The following is a 16,131-nucleotide window of genomic DNA, read 5'->3' as shown; positions in this document are numbered from 1 at the left end:
AGCTTTTCTTGAGATTTCAGTGGTGCTTTGCTGCCCCACGCCAACAAGTGCTTGCCAGTCTAAAAACTAAGAACTCTTTAGAACTTTGTTACAGCTGGAAGAGGCCGGGGCCACTGAACTCTTGGGCAGCATGGTTCGTGGCTAGAACCTAAGACTTTTGGTTGGAGAGTAGGTGAGCCCCGAGCCCCCTGCTGCTTAAACCGAGGCCTGTTGTTGAACTCAGTTAACATCTCCAGGTCTCAGTTCCTTGTCTGTAACATAAAAGGGCGAACCTACAGTTTGTTTTGAGGCTCAAGTGAGATTCAAGAGGACTTTAGAAACCTTAAGCCCTACAGCAGGGTCATAATCTGTGCTGCATGGAATCAAGACCCATGGATCAGGTCCCTAAAACACACCTCCTGGATAAAATATAAACATTTGTGTCCATCTGTGGCAGGAGCACAAACATGTCTTTTTTTTTTTTTTTTTTTTTAAGTTTATTTATTTATTTTGAGAGAGTGTGTGGGAGGAGCAGAGAGAGAGAGAGAGTGAGAATCTGAAGCGGGCTCTGCACTGTCAGTGTGGAGCCCAGTGCGGGCCTTGAACCCATGATCCGTGAGATCACGACCTGAGCGAGATCACGACCTGAAACCAAGAGTGGGACGCTTAACTGACTGAGCCACCCAGGCGCCCCCAACAGGTCTCTTAATGGCAGTGTCAGGGTGGGTTCCTCTGTAACTTTGGGTCACTTTCTAGATAAACAACCCAGACATGCGAGTGCAGATCCTCAAAGATTATGTCAAACAGCACTTCCCTGCCACCCCCCTGCTTGACTATGCGCTGGAAGTCGAGAAGATTACCACCTCGAAGGTAAAAGAGAAAATATCCCTAATTTCCAACTCATTGTTGTGGGTGAATTTCTTGGGGAAAACAAGAGCCAGCCTAGCTTCTGATTGTGCAGCCAAAATCAAATCTGGTGTTCTGGGAAATTTTATTTCTGTTGTACTACTAAGTTCAACAAATACATACTGTCAACTAGGTGTTGGGTCCTTTGCTAGACATTGGGAATTGAACTGACTCTTTCTTTCCTAACCAGCTATGATGTTTTGGTGGGAGGTTTTTAAATTGTGGTCAGAATTTGTAGTTCTATTACTAGTAGTAATTGTGGAAAATTACAAAGAAAAAATGAGAAATGATGAGAAGTGCTTTGAATTTTTTGCCTTCCCAGAAACCAAATCTTATCCTGAACGTAGACGGTTTCATCGGAGTTGCCTTTGTAGACATGCTTAGAAACTGTGGGTCCTTCACTCGGTGAGCTCTGTGGTCATTTTCTTCTACTTTATTTATTTATTTATTTATTTATTTATTTATTTATTTATTTATTTATTTATTTATTTAAATAAGAGACGGACAGACATTGAACGTGTTGGACAGAGGCAGAGAGAGGGGGAGAGAGAGAGAGACAGAGAAGGAGACAACACTCCAAGCAGAGCCTGATGTGTGACTCAAACTCACAAACTGTGAGATCACGACATGACCTGAAGTTGGACACTTCGATTAAGCCACCCATTTTCTTCTTCTTTACATTTATTGATGCTTGCTTGCGGTTTCCTTCCAGTTCTGAAAGCAATACATGCTCATTACAGAGGATTTAGAAAGTATGGAGAGGTATAAAGAAGAAAACAAAAATTGTCTGTAGTCCTACCACCCAGAGCACCTTTTTTCTCCTTTGATACCAAAGAGATCTACTTTCTCGTTCCTGGGCAGAAGTCGTACTGTCTGTGGGGAGGAGGGGGGGTCATGTGAGCCGTTTTAAAACCACAGGTTGATTGTGTGTTTGCAGGGAGGAAGCTGATGAATATATTGACATTGGAGCCCTCAATGGCATCTTTGTGCTGGGAAGGAGTATGGGCTTCATTGGTGAGTTGGTAGTTGTTATTAAGAGTTTGGTTTGGTCCCCCCCCCAGCCCCCCCCCCCCCCCCCATGGTTCAGCTGTAACACCTGGGTGGCAAGTTTCTACTAGAAAGATGTCACATGATCTTCATCATCGTTTCTAATCCTTCCTTTCTTACTTTAACTTCCCTCTTTATATTCATTCCATGGTTCCTTTGTTCTTGGAAATGGCTGATTGCTAGTCCAGGAAAACAGAATGAACTCCCACAGTTGCCTTTTAGCCAGGCTGGTATCCGCTTGTGTGGTGGATCTGGATTTACTTCCTCATTTTTTTTTGTATTAGATTTTCTGTCCTCATCTTCTCCCCCTCGCCAAACTTTTAGCAGATCTCTCACCAACTCTCTTTTTGTTTGTTTATTTTTGAAAGAGAGAGAAAGAGAGACAGAGTGCGGGCGGGGGAGGGGCAGAGAGAGAGAGGGAGACACAGAATCTTGAAGCAGGCTCCAGGCTCCGAGCAGTCAGCACAGAGCCTAACGTGGGGCTCGAACTCAGGAACCGCAAGATCATGACCTGAGCCGAAGTTGGAGGCCTAAGCGACTGAGCCACCCTGGCGCCCCCGACTACTCACCAGCTCTTAACAAAAAGATGCCTTTGCCCCATTTCAGGACACTATCTCGATCAGAAGAGGCTGAAGCAGGGGCTGTATCGTCACCCTTGGGATGATATTTCATATGTTCTTCCGGAACACATGAGCATGTAACTGAGCCCGGAACCATATGTCAGTGAAGTGAAGACAAGAACTCATCCCCTGGGAAGTAGAGTGCACACGGCTGGCACTGGAGCTTGCTAGAAAATGGGCCTGGAATGTAAACAGTTGCTGGTGTACAGGCACTGATGACATCCACAGGCTAACACTGTTCATTCCACACCAGGAAGCTTAGTACTTTTTTTTATAAGCGTAGAAATAAAAACCAAGCCAATACTTGTGACCTTTGCTCTGCTACCTGCTGTATTTATTATATGTAAGCATCTAAGCACTGTAAGGATAGTGTTCCTCATTGTAGGGTGTTATGACGTTGCTTTCTTTTTTCCTTTAGTTAAAATTTTTTTCCCTTGGAGGAAGAGAATGAAACTTTTAAGACCTCAAGGTACTATCAGTTTAAAGCATCCCTAATGTCTTATTTTCCCACTTTCCTCCTCATATAACCTGAAGAACATTGTGTTAATCTGATTTTTAAAGATCTTTTTGTATGTTATGTGTTAAGGGTTTGTTTGCTATCTCACTGTAATGTTCTATGTTGCAGACCAAACTCTGTTTACGTCAGAGGGATGGGACGTTGCATCCTTAGCCATTGTCACAAAACATGTGGAGTAGTAATTTAAAATGTAAAGTTGTAACATACATATGTTTAAAATGGAAACGCAAAGCAAAAAAAAAAGCTGTGAAATGTTTCGTGTTCTATGTCCTCTGTATTTATGCAACTGATTTATCAGTCTGCTAATGAAGTGTGGGTTCAAGGACTCGTCTCCAGCCAGTTTGCATCTATAATCCAGCAAGATTCTGGCAGCTGCCAGCTCAGTCTCTTCTCTGTATTATCAGTTTGGTTTCAATAAACTATATAGTAACAATAAAGACACACTACTGTCTCATGCCATCCATATCCTTTCCTCTCCATTCCTTTGAACGGTGCTAATTGTTTCACTACATGTCATTTTAAAAATGTTCATCCATCTCTACACACACACACACACACACACACACACACACACACACACACACAGAACTCATCAAAACACTAACTTCAACCCCCCTGCTCAGGGGGGCCCTGGCTGGCTCAGTAGGTGGAGCATGCAACTGGATCTTGGGTTCGTGGGTTCGAGCCCCATGTTGGGTGTAGAGATTACCAAAAAAATAAACTTCTTAAAAATGTTGGGAAAAAAACAAAAAAACAACCCTGTCTTCTCCCTTGAATCGGTACCTCTCCATTTTCAGTGAATAGGAACAAAGCTGTAACCCAGATGCTTAAGCCAAAAGCTCGAGTCCTCCTCTCTTCCACTTCTCTGGTTGTCCCATCTTACGGATTCAGCCTTTCATTATCCCTCTGATCTATCTCTATGCTAACTAATGCCCCTACTTCCACTTTTTCATTATTTCTTCAGCCACCAGTGATATTTTAAAGCATGCATCTAATGGAGCCACTCCCTTGCTTAATAAAACCCCAAAGTGACTTTTATTCATCTTTTAAACAAGTATGTTTGCAACAGTAACTACGGACCAAACATTATGTAAAACACAAGCATCCCTAAGCGTTCTCCTAACAGATACTATCCTATTTGTAGAAGATGAATTGGTTCCGAGATACTGAGTAACTTGCTCGCCCTCGTCCACTGAGCGGTGGCTCGGTCTCAAGTTTTTTTTTCATGTTTACTCCAAAGCCATTTTAAATCTTTAAAAATGCACTGTCGCCACCCGAGACACTAACAATGGGTGACGGGCCAGGGTGGCTTTTGTCCTACAAAATGACCACGAAGAGCGTGCCACTCTGACGGGAAGGAGACCCGACACGTGGGAGGGAGGTCGGCGGGGACGGGGGTGGGGGGCAGCCCTACCCAGCCCTCTCCAGCTCTCTCCAGCTCTCTCCAAGGTGGCGCGGCTCCGGGCGGGAGCTGCCGCGCGTGCGCACACTAGCGGCGCCCAGCTCCGCCCTGCGCCCACTATTTATTCCCAGAATTCCTCTGTGTCGCACCAGAACGGCTGAATCGTTCCGAGACTGCGGAGGTCGGGCGCGGCGGCGTCAAGATGGCGGCGGCGGCGGTGGCGGCGGCAGCGGCGGCGGCAGCGGCCGCATCTCTTCAGGTGCTGGAGATGGAGAGCATGGAGACGGCCGCCGCCGGATCGGCAGGGCTGGCCGCCGAAGTCCGAGGAAGCGGCACGGTGGACTTCGGGTCTGGGCCCGGCATATCTGCAATGGAAGCGAGCGGGGGCGATCCGGGCCCGGAGGCCGAGGATTTCGAGTGCAGCTCTCACTGCTCCGAGCTGTCGTGGAGGCAGAACGAGCAGCGGCGCCAAGGCCTCTTCTGCGACATTACCTTGTGCTTCGGCGGCGCGGGCGGCCGAGAGTTCCGGGCCCACCGCTCGGTGCTGGCCGCCGCCACCGAATACTTCACGCCCCTGCTCTCGGGCCAGTTCTCGGAGTCCCGCTCGGGCAGGGTGGAGATGCGCAAGTGGAGCTCGGAGCCCGGGCCCGAGCCCGACACGGTGGAAGCCGTTATCGAATACATGTACACCGGGCGCATCCGCGTCAGCACGGGCAGCGTGCACGAGGTGCTGGAGTTGGCCGACAGGTAGGCGGGATGCGGGGGGCCGCGCGCCGGGCGGCGGAGAGGCTCGCCCACCGAGGGCCGCATCCCGGGAGGGAGCGGGGGAGGCGGGGAGGCAGGGCCTGCGGGTGGGACTCGAGGGAGCCCGTACGAGATGCGTTTGTTTGCGGCTTGTTGAGCGTCTACTGTGTGCTGTGGGGCGGCCACTGCGCTGGGCACCGAGGATGCGGCCGGTCTGACGAGGGCGCCCTGCGCTTAGGGAGCTCAGATTCCAGGTGGAGGGACAAAGGCAATGAAAAAGAAAGTCTGCCTGTAATCAGCGCTGTGTTGACATTTAAAAAGGATGAAAGGACAGTGATTGGTAGAGGAGAGACCTTTCTGAGGAGGTGACGTTTAGACCGATCTCTAAACGGCAAGAAAGAACTGGCCATGCAGAGATGGGCGATGAACATTCCAGGCAGAGAGCGCCAAGGCCCTCAGTCAGGATCCAGTTCGGCTTAAAGAACTAAAGGAAATACCCAGTGGAGCTGGGTCTAATGGGTGAAGGGTTTGCGAAATGCGCTGGAATAAGGAATTTGGTTTTTACTGTGAGGTGGGGAGCTGAGTAAAGAAACTTCCTGATTTCATTATTTTATTTTATTTTATTTTTAATTTTTTTAACGTTTATTATTGAGAGACAGACACAAGAGTGTGAGCAGGGGAGGGGTAGAGAGAGGAGGAGACACAGAATCCGAAACAGGCTCCAGGCTCTGAGCTGTCAGCACACAGCCCGACGCGGGGCTCGAACTCACAAACTGCAAGATCATGACCTGAGCCCAAGTCGGTCACCCAACCAACTGAGCCACCCAGGTGCCCCTATTTTATTTTATTTTTGATATTTATTTATTTTTGAGGCAGAGCATGAGTGGGGGAGGGGCAGAGAAAGAGGGAGATAGAATCTGAAGCAGGTTCCAGGCTTTGAGCTGTCTGCACAGAGCCTGACACAGGGCTTGAGCTCGTCAACCGCGAGATCATGACCTGAGCCGAAGTCAGATGCTGAACGGACCCAGCCACCCAGGCGCCCCTGATTTCATTATTTTAAAAGAGGATTCTGCTACAGTGGAAAATGGATTGTACGGAGCAGGAATGGATGCTTCAGAGACTGGTTAGGAGGCAGGTGAATGCCATTTTTAGAGATGTGGAGGACTCCCTTTTGGCAGTATTATATTACCAGGAACATGATTTTAGCAAATACCTATTGAGTGCCTGTTAATGCATCAGATCAGACACTGGGTTCTAAGGTGCTGGGACTTCCTGGTGAACAAAACAGACAAAAGTCCCTTTCCTCGTTGCGCTCACACTGGTAGATGGGCAATAAATAATTAAAATAGATGGCGTGTTGGATGATTGTTACAGCTTTGATGAGAAATTCAGCATAGAAAGTGCTTGTAGAGAGGAGCTGTGTTTTTTAATTGGGTAGATAGAGAATGCCTCATGAAGAAGACATTTTGCAAAGAACTGAAGGAGGTGAGGTAAAGAGTGTTTCAGGGGGCACCTGGGTGGCTCAGTCGGTTAAGTGTCCGACTTCGGTTCAGGTCATGATCTCATGGTTCGTGAGTTCAAGCCCCGCGTCGGGCTCTGTGCTGACAGCTCAGAACCTGGAGCCTGTTTCAGATTCTGTGTCTCCCTCTCTCTCTCACCCTCCCCTGTTCATGCTCTGTCTCTCTCTGTCTCAAAAATAAATAAACGTTAAAAAAAAAAAAAAGAGTGTTTCAGGTTGAGGACACAGGTGGAAAGGCCTGAGGTGGGGCTTATCTGGATGTTTGAGAATAGCGGGAGGCCAGCATGGCTAGATCAAATGGGTGCAGGTTGAGAGGGGTGGGAGAGGCCCCAGGGTGGTGATGGGGGATGGATCCAGATTCCATAGGGCTTGTTGGCCTGGTGAAGGACTTGAGCTCTTATTTTGAATGAAATAGGAAGGTTTGGGGCAGAGGAACAATGAAATGTGATTTGAAGATTCTGCTGTGATGAATAAAGGATGGGGCAGTGAGGAAGGGGCTGCAAAGGCAGAAGCAAAAAGATTAGGGGGTTGTTGGAATGGAATGGTGACAGAGGCTTGGATTGAAGAAGGAGAAGTAAAGATGATAAGTGCTTCAGTTCTAGATACGTTTGGAAGGTAGAGGGGACAAATTTGCTGATGGATTTGATACAGAGTGTAAGGGAAAGGACTGCTGGTTTTTGATACAAGCAATTGGAAAGATGGAGTTATTTATTTATTAAGATGTGGGAGAGTGTAGGAAAGCAAGTTTGGGAAGACCAGGAGTTTGGTTTGGGTCCAGGAAATGTCTGAATAGGCAGTTGGATATAAGAACATTGGGAGGAATATGGCATATAAGATGGTAATTAAAGCCATGGGACTGGATGAAAAATTACTTAGGAAGAGAGTGTAGACAGAGAAGGGGCAGGATTGAGCCCTGGGGTTCCAAAATGTTAAAGAGGAACCAGTAGAGGAGATGGGTCTCACAGGAAGCCTTAAAAAAAAAAAAAGGTATAGAGGAGGGAGTAGCCTATCCTGTCCACTGTCAACCGTAAGTGATCCCTGCATTTGGCAATATAGAGACCCTTGATGGCATTAGCAGGAGCCATTTAAGTTAAGTCTTCGTATAAAGAGGGTCAGAATAATGGTACACATGGACATGTTTGGAGAAGAGTCCAGGGAGGTCTTTTTTCCCCATCTAAGATAGGAGATACTAGAGCTTGTTTGTGTGCTGAAGAAAAATGAATCAGTGGAAGAGGAGAACTTCATGTTACAGGAGTGGGGGAATTCTTGCAGGAGCAAAGTCCTTGAAACCAAGAAGGGGATAGAATCAGTATTAATAATGGAAAAGTTGGACTGGGAAGGCAGAATATAGGGTAAAGCTACAGGCACATTGGGTGGTGGTAAGATGAAGTTTCTGATTGCTTGTTTTCTCATAGCCCAAGTTTGGATCTTCATGAGAGGGTGGGGTAGGGTGGGGCAGGTGTAGATTTGAGACAGAGGTTTGTTGAATGAAAATGAGTAGAGAAAGGTCATTGCACCCACTCAAGCTATGTTTGTGTCTCACGTGGGCTCATTTTTCAGATTTGCTCCTGCTTTATAGGGGAGTTGGGGGTTAGGAGAGAACATCTCAGGCAGTTGAACTTCTGTCCATCTGTCAGCTGCTTGAGCAGCTGCCTTGTGATGGGCACTAAGTGCCTGGCAACCGTCATATCTAACCTTACCCATGAGCTCTGAGGCAAGAGCTCTCTCCCTACCGCCCGAGTACTCTGTCGATCATACCTACCTTCAAGGGCACTTACAAGGAAATAATAGGAAGTGCCTAGCACATGGAACATGCCTAGTATACATTAGCTGTTATTGTCATCGAGCAATGTTTCTAAACACCCTATCCAAGGGAATATGTCAGAATTATCTGGAGCGCCATGCCAAAGATAGGAGCTCCAGGTAGGGGGTGCGAGCAGCCTGGGAATCTAGTGACCCTGGCACCCAGACATCTTTGAGAGTCACTAGAGCTCTTACCACTCTACCTTGTCTTTGTCTTCTAAGATGGTATGTTCCCTGAAGATGGTGAAGGAAGCCTGTCGTACTCATCTTTATATCCTAGTTAGATGGGTACTAAGCGCGATAACTGTAATAACAAATGGTTGAATTGAGAGCCCTGAATTGAGAGGCCTGGACTGATAAAGTCCATATTTTGTTTAAAGTTCTCAGTTCTGGGGACTTACTCTTGTTAAAGCAGTGGTCTCAAAGTGGCCATCCTTGGGACTGAGTTCTGCTAGATTTATGGATTTAGCTGAAACTTGTGGTATGTAATTTAACTTCAAATGAATTTAGGAGGGCAGACAACTTCTAGTCAGCAACATGCCAGACCCCTTCCATATGTTCGTTACTGTTGTTTGAGTTTGCCTTGCCATCCCCTCCCCCCATCATCTGCTGCCCAAGGAGAAAGCTCTAGTGAAGAGGAGATTGAAACCCTCAACACAAGGCCTCCACTGCTGTTCCTTCTGATATTGAACAGACAGAGCCTCCCAGGAACCACATTTCCTATACCATCTAGTCAAGGCTTAATAAAGTATCTTGCTGAGACCCTGCCTCAAAGAAAAGGCTGGTGACTGACAAGGGATTAGGACAGGAATAGCATAGACAGGTTTGGATTGGGAATTGCCTTTGCCAATAAAAATAAAGCATGGAACTGTTGTACTTTATTTTTTATTGGTTTTTTTTTTTTTAAGTTTATTAATTGATTTTGAGAGAGACAGAGACAGCGCAAGTGGGGAAGGGGCAGAGAGACAGGGAAAAAGAATCTCAAGCAGGCTCTGCACAGAGCCTGATGCAGGGCTCGAACTTGAGAAACTATGAGATCATGACCTGAGCTGAAACCAAGATTCCGACGCTTAACTGCCTGAGCCACCCAGGTGCCCTTATTAAGTTAATTTTAATTCCAGTATAGTTAACATACAGTGTTATATTAGCTTCAAGTGTATAACATGGTGATTCAACAAGTCTGTACATTACCCAGTGCTTACCATAATAAGTGTACACTCCCCAATCTCCATCACCCATTTCACCACCCCCCCACCATCCAGTTTGTTCTCTGTAGTTAAGAGTCCGTTTCTTGGTTTGTCTCTCTTTTTTTCCCCTTTGCATGTTTGTTTTGTTTCTTAAATTCCACATAGGTGTGAAATCCTATGGTATTTCTTTCTCTGACTGTTGTACTTTTTATTAAAGGATATGTTCCAGAAAAACTTACATAATGAAAAGCACCACTGTGTGTATGTTACATGTATCATGTATAGTTGTATATATATTATATAATATGCATAATTAAAAAAATATATATATATATGATTTTATATATGCTTTTAAATATACTTTTCAGCATAATGGGGCGCCTGGGTGGCTCAGTCAATTGGGCATCCGACTTCGGCTCAGGTCATGATCTTGTGGTTCATGAGTTTGAGGCCCACGTTCGGCTCTCTGCTATCAGCACAGAGCCTGCTTCAGATCCTCTGTCCCCCTGTGTCTCTGCCCCTCTCCTGCTTGTTCTCTCTCTCCTCTCTCTCAAAATAAATAAACTTTAAAAAATTATTAAAAAATAAATACGCTTTTCATTATCATCCTTTTTAATTTGGGGGGATTTACCCTTTTTCAGATGTTGGGCATAAAATGAGATGAAGCTTACCATTTCAGTTTGTATAAACATGTTAACATGTATAACGTGTTCTCAAAATGCAGCCACATAAAATGTGCACATTTGAAAATTCTTTTTTCTTTTCTTGATTTTAGGTTCCTGTTAATTCGTTTAAAAGAATTCTGTGGAGAATTTCTCAAGAAGAAACTTCATCTCTCTAATTGTGTGGCCATTCATAGCTTAGCTCACATGTATACTCTGAGCCAACTTGCTCTGAAAGCTGCCGATATGATACGGAGAAATTTCCACAAAGTAATTCAGGATGAAGAATTTTATACTTTACCTTTCCATCTCATTCGAGACTGGCTGTCGGACTTGGAAATCACGGTTGATTCTGAAGAGGTTCTCTTTGAAACAGTGTTGAAGTGGGTTCAGAGAAACGCTGAAGAGAGAGAGAGATACTTTGAAGAACTTTTTAAATTGCTCAGATTGTCCCAGATGAAACCTACTTACCTTACTCGGCATGTCAAACCAGAGAGGCTGGTGGCCAATAATGAAGTTTGCGTCAAGTTAGTGGCCGATGCAGTGGAGAGGCATGCCCTGAGAGCTGAAAACATACAGTCTGGCACCTTCCAGCATCCTGCCTCTCATGTCTCATTATTACCTCGCTATGGGCAAAACATGGACGTGATCATGGTTATTGGAGGCGTGTCAGAAGGAGGGGATTATTTAAGTGAATGTGTGGGGTATTTTGTCGATGAGGACAGATGGGTAAACCTGCCCCATATTCATAATCACCTTGATGGACATGCCGTTGCAGTAACAGAGTCCTACGTGTATGTTGCTGGATCGATGGAACCAGGGTTTGCTAAAACTGTGGAAAGATACAACCCAAATTTGAATACGTGGGAACATGTTTGTAGTCTGATGACAAGAAAGCATTCTTTTGGGTTAACAGAAGTCAAAGGGAAGCTCTACAGCATTGGAGGGCATGGCAACTTCAGCCCTGGCTTCAAAGATGTGACTGTTTATAATCCTGAGCTTGATAAATGGCACAACTTGGAATCAGCACCAAAGATCCTCCGGGATGTCAAAGCACTAGCCATCGAAGACCGGTTTGTGTACATCGCTGCCCGCACTCCCGTGGACCGGGACACCGAAGATGGGTTAAAGGCTGTAATTACCTGCTATGATACGGAGACTCGACAGTGGCAAGATGTGGAATCTTTGCCACTTATTGACAATTACTGTTTTTTCCAAATGTCTGTGGTCAATTCAAACTTTTACCAGACGGCATCATGCTGTCCCAAGAGTTATTCTTTAGAAAATGAAGAGGCAGTAAGAAAAATTGCCAGCCAAGTGTCCGATGAGATCCTTGAGAGCTTACCTCCCGAAGTCCTAAGCATCGAAGGAGCGGCTATCTGCTATTACAGAGATGACGTTTTCATTATTGGAGGCTGGAAAAACAGCGATGATATCGACAAACAGTACCGGAAAGAAGCCTACCGATATTGTGCTGAAAGAAAGCGGTGGATGCTTCTTCCTCCCATGCCACAGCCTCGTTGTAGAGCCACTGCTTGCCACGTGAGGATCCCATACCGGTACTTGCATGGCACACAGAGATATCCTATGCCTCAAAACTTAATGTGGCAGAAGGACCGCATCAGACAGATGCAAGAAATACATCGGCACGCCCTGAACATGCGAAGAGTGCCAAGCTCTCAGATTGAATGCTAGGTGCTCTAATAGGTGCAGCTTAAAACAGTTGTACCTGTCTTGTGAGGCTGAAGATCCCCAGACTGTTACTTGAAAAAGTATGTCGATAACTTATTTTCTACCTACCTGATTATTGCCCCATATAAAGGAAACACAGTTAAAAACTGAAGAATGGGAAACACGATTTAATATGTGGTATTTTTTGTTCGTGTGCAGTCTTTGTCTGTCTTCGGTTTGTGTGGATGTGCTAGCCAAGTTAGATCTTATTAATGACAAGTGGAAGAACCAGGTATAGTTACTTGGCTGTTTTTCTGCCAACAAGTGAAAACTCCTTTGTCTTAGGGACTTGATGTTTTGAACATGCTTTAAGCAACAGTTTTATTTGCACGTTTACTTTGATACTCCTTTTAATTTTTTCCTGAATGGTTGGTGGTTTTGAAAAGAGCAGAACTTACGCATTGAGCCCTCATCTGCAGGAGGTATGTGCAATAGTGAGACTGAGATTTGAAGGGAAAAGCACAATGTTTCGGCAGGATGGTTTCTGAATATTTGCATTGATGTTTTGTTGTATGTGTTTATCTAGAAATGCTGTTTTGTTTATTTTTAGAAGAGATGAACTAGTGAGAAATTTGTGATTGGCCCCATTATTTTTTGAATATTTTCCATTTCTTCAGCAACCGTTCTAGACTGGGAGCCATCACTCTGAGATGATGGTAGTTGGCAAGAGTGTTGATCTTTAGCTCATTGATTCAATACAGAGGACACGTTATGTATATGAAATTTGTTTTTCTAAGAAGAAAAGTAGTATTATTAGGTAGACTGAGCAAAGGCATTAAAACATGTAAACACTTTTTTCAGAAGTTGCAGGCGTATTTGAGGATAAGTTAATGAGTGTAAATAATGCCTATGACAATCGATACAACAATGCCTTCAGTTTTAAATTGTCCTCTAAAGTATATTGTATAGAGTCCTCCTCATTCTTTCTAAAAGAAACTTTTCTCAAAATGGGAAGGAAGTGACAATTGAGAGAAATGTTGCGTAAGAGAAGCCTTACTGTTTCTCAGCCCTGACTGTTCTAGTAGTTTATCCAGTTTCCCTAGACTTTTATTCAGACTTTACCTGAGCCTCGAGTACCAAATTTAGGTGCATAATTAAGGCTCTTAAAAATTTATTGCTTTAGTTATCTTTTATTTATTCTTATGCATTCTTCTGATTCTCTAACACACTCCCAAGTTTTATACAAATGAGAACTCAGTTAACATAAAGGACTCCTGCTCTAATGGTTTGCAAAATGGCCCCATTGTATATGTTTCTTATTTCTTTCAGAATATCATCTTCTTAGACATTCCAGGATACCGTTTTAGGAGTTGAACTCCAAGTGCAGTGATTATTTTTTTCCCTAGACCATTATACTTAACCTTACTGTATCAAACATCAAAAGGAAAAAAGCACAACCAGAAATTTTGGCTCTCAATTTGCTGCAAGACTATTAATATCTAGTCCCTGGACTCTATACTAAGAGCTTTCCTGAAATTTTTAAGTTGGTATCCTTGCCTAGGACAAAGTTTTTCAATAAATGTGTCGGAAATCTGCTTTAAAACCATTTAATTTAGATTGGAGTGGGGGTCGTAAACTTCAAGTCCTATTTCTGTATGAGGATATATTATCCTACACCACCTCTACCATTTTATCAATTTCCATTTGTAGTTATTTTAATAAAAGCCATTTCAATTCTGAGAAGTGCTCATTCTTAGTTGTGAGAGGTCTATGCACGTGAGGCAGAAAAGCTCGTTCAGTGATGTTCTCGTCTCTGATAGACTATGCCGCCTAGCAAACTTCCTCTTCTTAGTGGTGAAGTAACTCAGCAGCTCACTAAAATGGCAGTTTCTGTCCAGGAGGTGTGATATAAGGTTTTTGGATCTTATCTCTGAGTTGTCTTCTGAGACTGTCACTACCAAGTTTTTGGAGGGTGGCCTTTTTTCACATGATGCGACAAATTATAACTCATAAGATTTAGGTATAATCTGGTTCTGAAAACTTGATTGAAACTGTTGTTTTTTAACTCAGCAGGCAGCATAGGCCATGGCTGAAAAGAAGGGGTAAGTCCTTCCTTGCATGATGATGTGTGCAGGTTTTCCTGATTACTGAATTTCTAATTTTCATATTTGAATTCACACGTGTGACTTCACATCAATAACTTGTGTCTCTGAAATATCCTAACTAACTTGTTAATAGGAAAGGAAACCAGATTTGCTTAAATCTGTTCAAGGCTGACATTCTGAAATTCTAAACTGAAAATAACTTCCAGAGTATTTGGAAAGGTTTTGATTATGACAACCAGCCTAAAGTGGCTCTTTCGGAAAGAAATTTCCTTTCTGATGAAAAACTTAAAGAATGTGTTTGGTCATTTAAACTTCTAAAAAGACAGCTTCACATGTATTCAAGGGAACCTTTTGTTGTTGTTGCTTTTGTTTTTGTTTTGTGGAAGGATAAAAGAGGACCAAAAAGTAATACCTTTACCTAACCCCTAGCGTGACTTGTATCTTGGAGTGGAGGTCCTCCACCTCCACCTACCCCACTGTGGTTTTTAAAAAAACAAACCCGTGGTGTATATTGAGAATGTCAGTCATGAGCTTAGTGTGTAAGTAGTACATCTCACTTGCAGACGTTTGCATGATGTCTTGTAGATCTTGTATATCCAACTTTGCTTTTGCTGTGCCAACTCAAAAATATTTTGCTGAAAAAAAATCTCAAAATTGATTGACATCAGTTTTGTTTTTATCACTTAGTTTTATATAGTATTGCTGGGACCAAAAACTTTTAAAATACATAGAACAGAAGTTTGAAGCTGGAAAGATAGTGTTTATCGAAGACTTGTGTGCTTTTGCTCTTTAAACTCTTCAGGCTACTGGTAAGGCAGTTTCTAGGGCACTCTTTTTTCTCTGTTTCTTGACTAGTGTAGCATGTCATATGTTTAAATACTTCATTCTCTGCTTCATAATTCTAATGAGACACTGTACTGTAGGTAGACAAGTAAACTAAACATATATTTTAGTTACTTGGCCTAATCAAACATAGATAAAGGGACTTTTTTGTACTTTCCTCAAATTAAGCTTAAATTAAAAGGGTGTGTTGGCCACATTTCCTGTCTTTTGAAAGTCTACAGAATTGTGAAGTAGGTTCCCTGCCTCCATTAGCAAAATAGGGTATTTCTAGGTTGCCATTTAACTGTAGAATATTTGAGAAACGCTTTGGTCTCTCCTTTAATTATCAAACATTTTGGCACAGTCCATCACTCCAGTTTGTTGCTTTCTTGAGAGTAGTCCATTTTTGTTGTTATAATGCCTACATTATAACGTGCTCTGGTCATTGGAAACCAAACAGCTCATAGTTGAGTGACATAATACAATAACAATAACATAATATAGTAGCCATCTCGCTTCAAGGAATTTAATTAGATAGCCAAATAACTGCTCTTTGTTGATTACCTTCGTAGGGCTTTTGTCTTACTCTCTGAGCATCACTACGAATGTCTGACACTGAAGCACATACAGTAGAGCACTTGTTCACTTAATCCTCCTGCATAATGCACTTGTGAAAAATTAAGCTTGCTAGATGTTTGAAGACTATGGTCCATGTGCTAGGGCTCACTGACTTATTTGTAAAATACATATTTAGTTCAAGCTGATACACAGTGACTTTTGGGGGCTATCAGTATCCAAGCCCCTACTCTACTCAAAGTATAATCTTGGCTATCTCCCTTTAAGTCAGAGGAGATGTAGAATTTAGGATGCTTTTGAGACATCATATTGTAAAATAGCCTGTTTTATGTTCCTAAAACTATCTTGTTCTGTGTTGAAGCTATCAGTTGTCTCAATGTAAGTTTTAAATAAACATATTTCTTTAGAGCTGGTTTGTACCGTGTGACTTTTCCCTTTTAATGATACACTGTTGGATACAAATGCTTACTTCCTTCCCTCTTACTCCCTCATTCATCCAACCTTTGGCTCCCTTAAGTTGAACATTTTCCAGTACTCTTACAAGTTTAAACACTGCATTTATTAAAAAAAA

At 43.5% G+C, this 16,131-nt stretch overlaps 2 protein-coding genes across 3 annotated transcripts in view; both read left to right on the top strand.

Annotated features, from left to right (window-relative positions):
- ACLY (ATP citrate lyase) overlaps positions 1-3,528 on the top strand; it is a 44,879-nt gene extending 41,351 nt beyond the window's left edge. For both annotated transcript variants that reach the window (XM_030295524.1, XM_030295523.1), the window contains 4 exons: positions 736-849; positions 1,208-1,290; positions 1,823-1,899; positions 2,539-3,528. In XM_030295524.1, coding sequence (XP_030151384.1) covers positions 736-849; positions 1,208-1,290; positions 1,823-1,899; positions 2,539-2,633 — 369 coding nt within the window. In that variant the 3' untranslated portion in view covers positions 2,634-3,528. The remainder of the gene's footprint in view (positions 1-735; positions 850-1,207; positions 1,291-1,822; positions 1,900-2,538) is intronic.
- Positions 3,529-4,641: 1,113 nt separating this feature from the next.
- On the top strand, positions 4,642-15,968 carry KLHL11 (kelch like family member 11). The gene is made up of 2 exons (XM_030295102.1): positions 4,642-5,218; positions 10,500-15,968. Exons 1-2 carry the CDS (start codon positions 4,674-4,676, stop codon positions 12,079-12,081), a joined length of 2,127 nt encoding a protein of 708 aa, XP_030150962.1. The 5' UTR covers positions 4,642-4,673; the 3' UTR covers positions 12,082-15,968.
- The last annotated feature ends 163 nt before the right edge of the window (positions 15,969-16,131 follow it).

This window comes from Lynx canadensis, chromosome E1, assembly GCF_007474595.2.
Source record: "Lynx canadensis isolate LIC74 chromosome E1, mLynCan4.pri.v2, whole genome shotgun sequence".
Lineage (NCBI taxonomy): Eukaryota > Metazoa > Chordata > Mammalia > Carnivora > Felidae > Lynx > Lynx canadensis.
This window is presented reverse-complemented; position numbering and strand designations above follow the sequence as displayed.

What these genes read in the sequence shown, in the direction of transcription:
- KLHL11 (XM_030295102.1), top strand. Translation starts at nt 4,674, where the DNA reads ATGGCGGCGGCGGCGGTGGCGGCGGCAGCGGCGGCGGCAGCGGCCGCA. An exon ending in GTGCTGGAGTTGGCCGACAG is followed by an intron (nt 5,219 to 10,499) that starts GTAGGCGGGATG and finishes TCTTGATTTTAG; the next exon opens with GTTCCTGTTAATTCGTTTAA.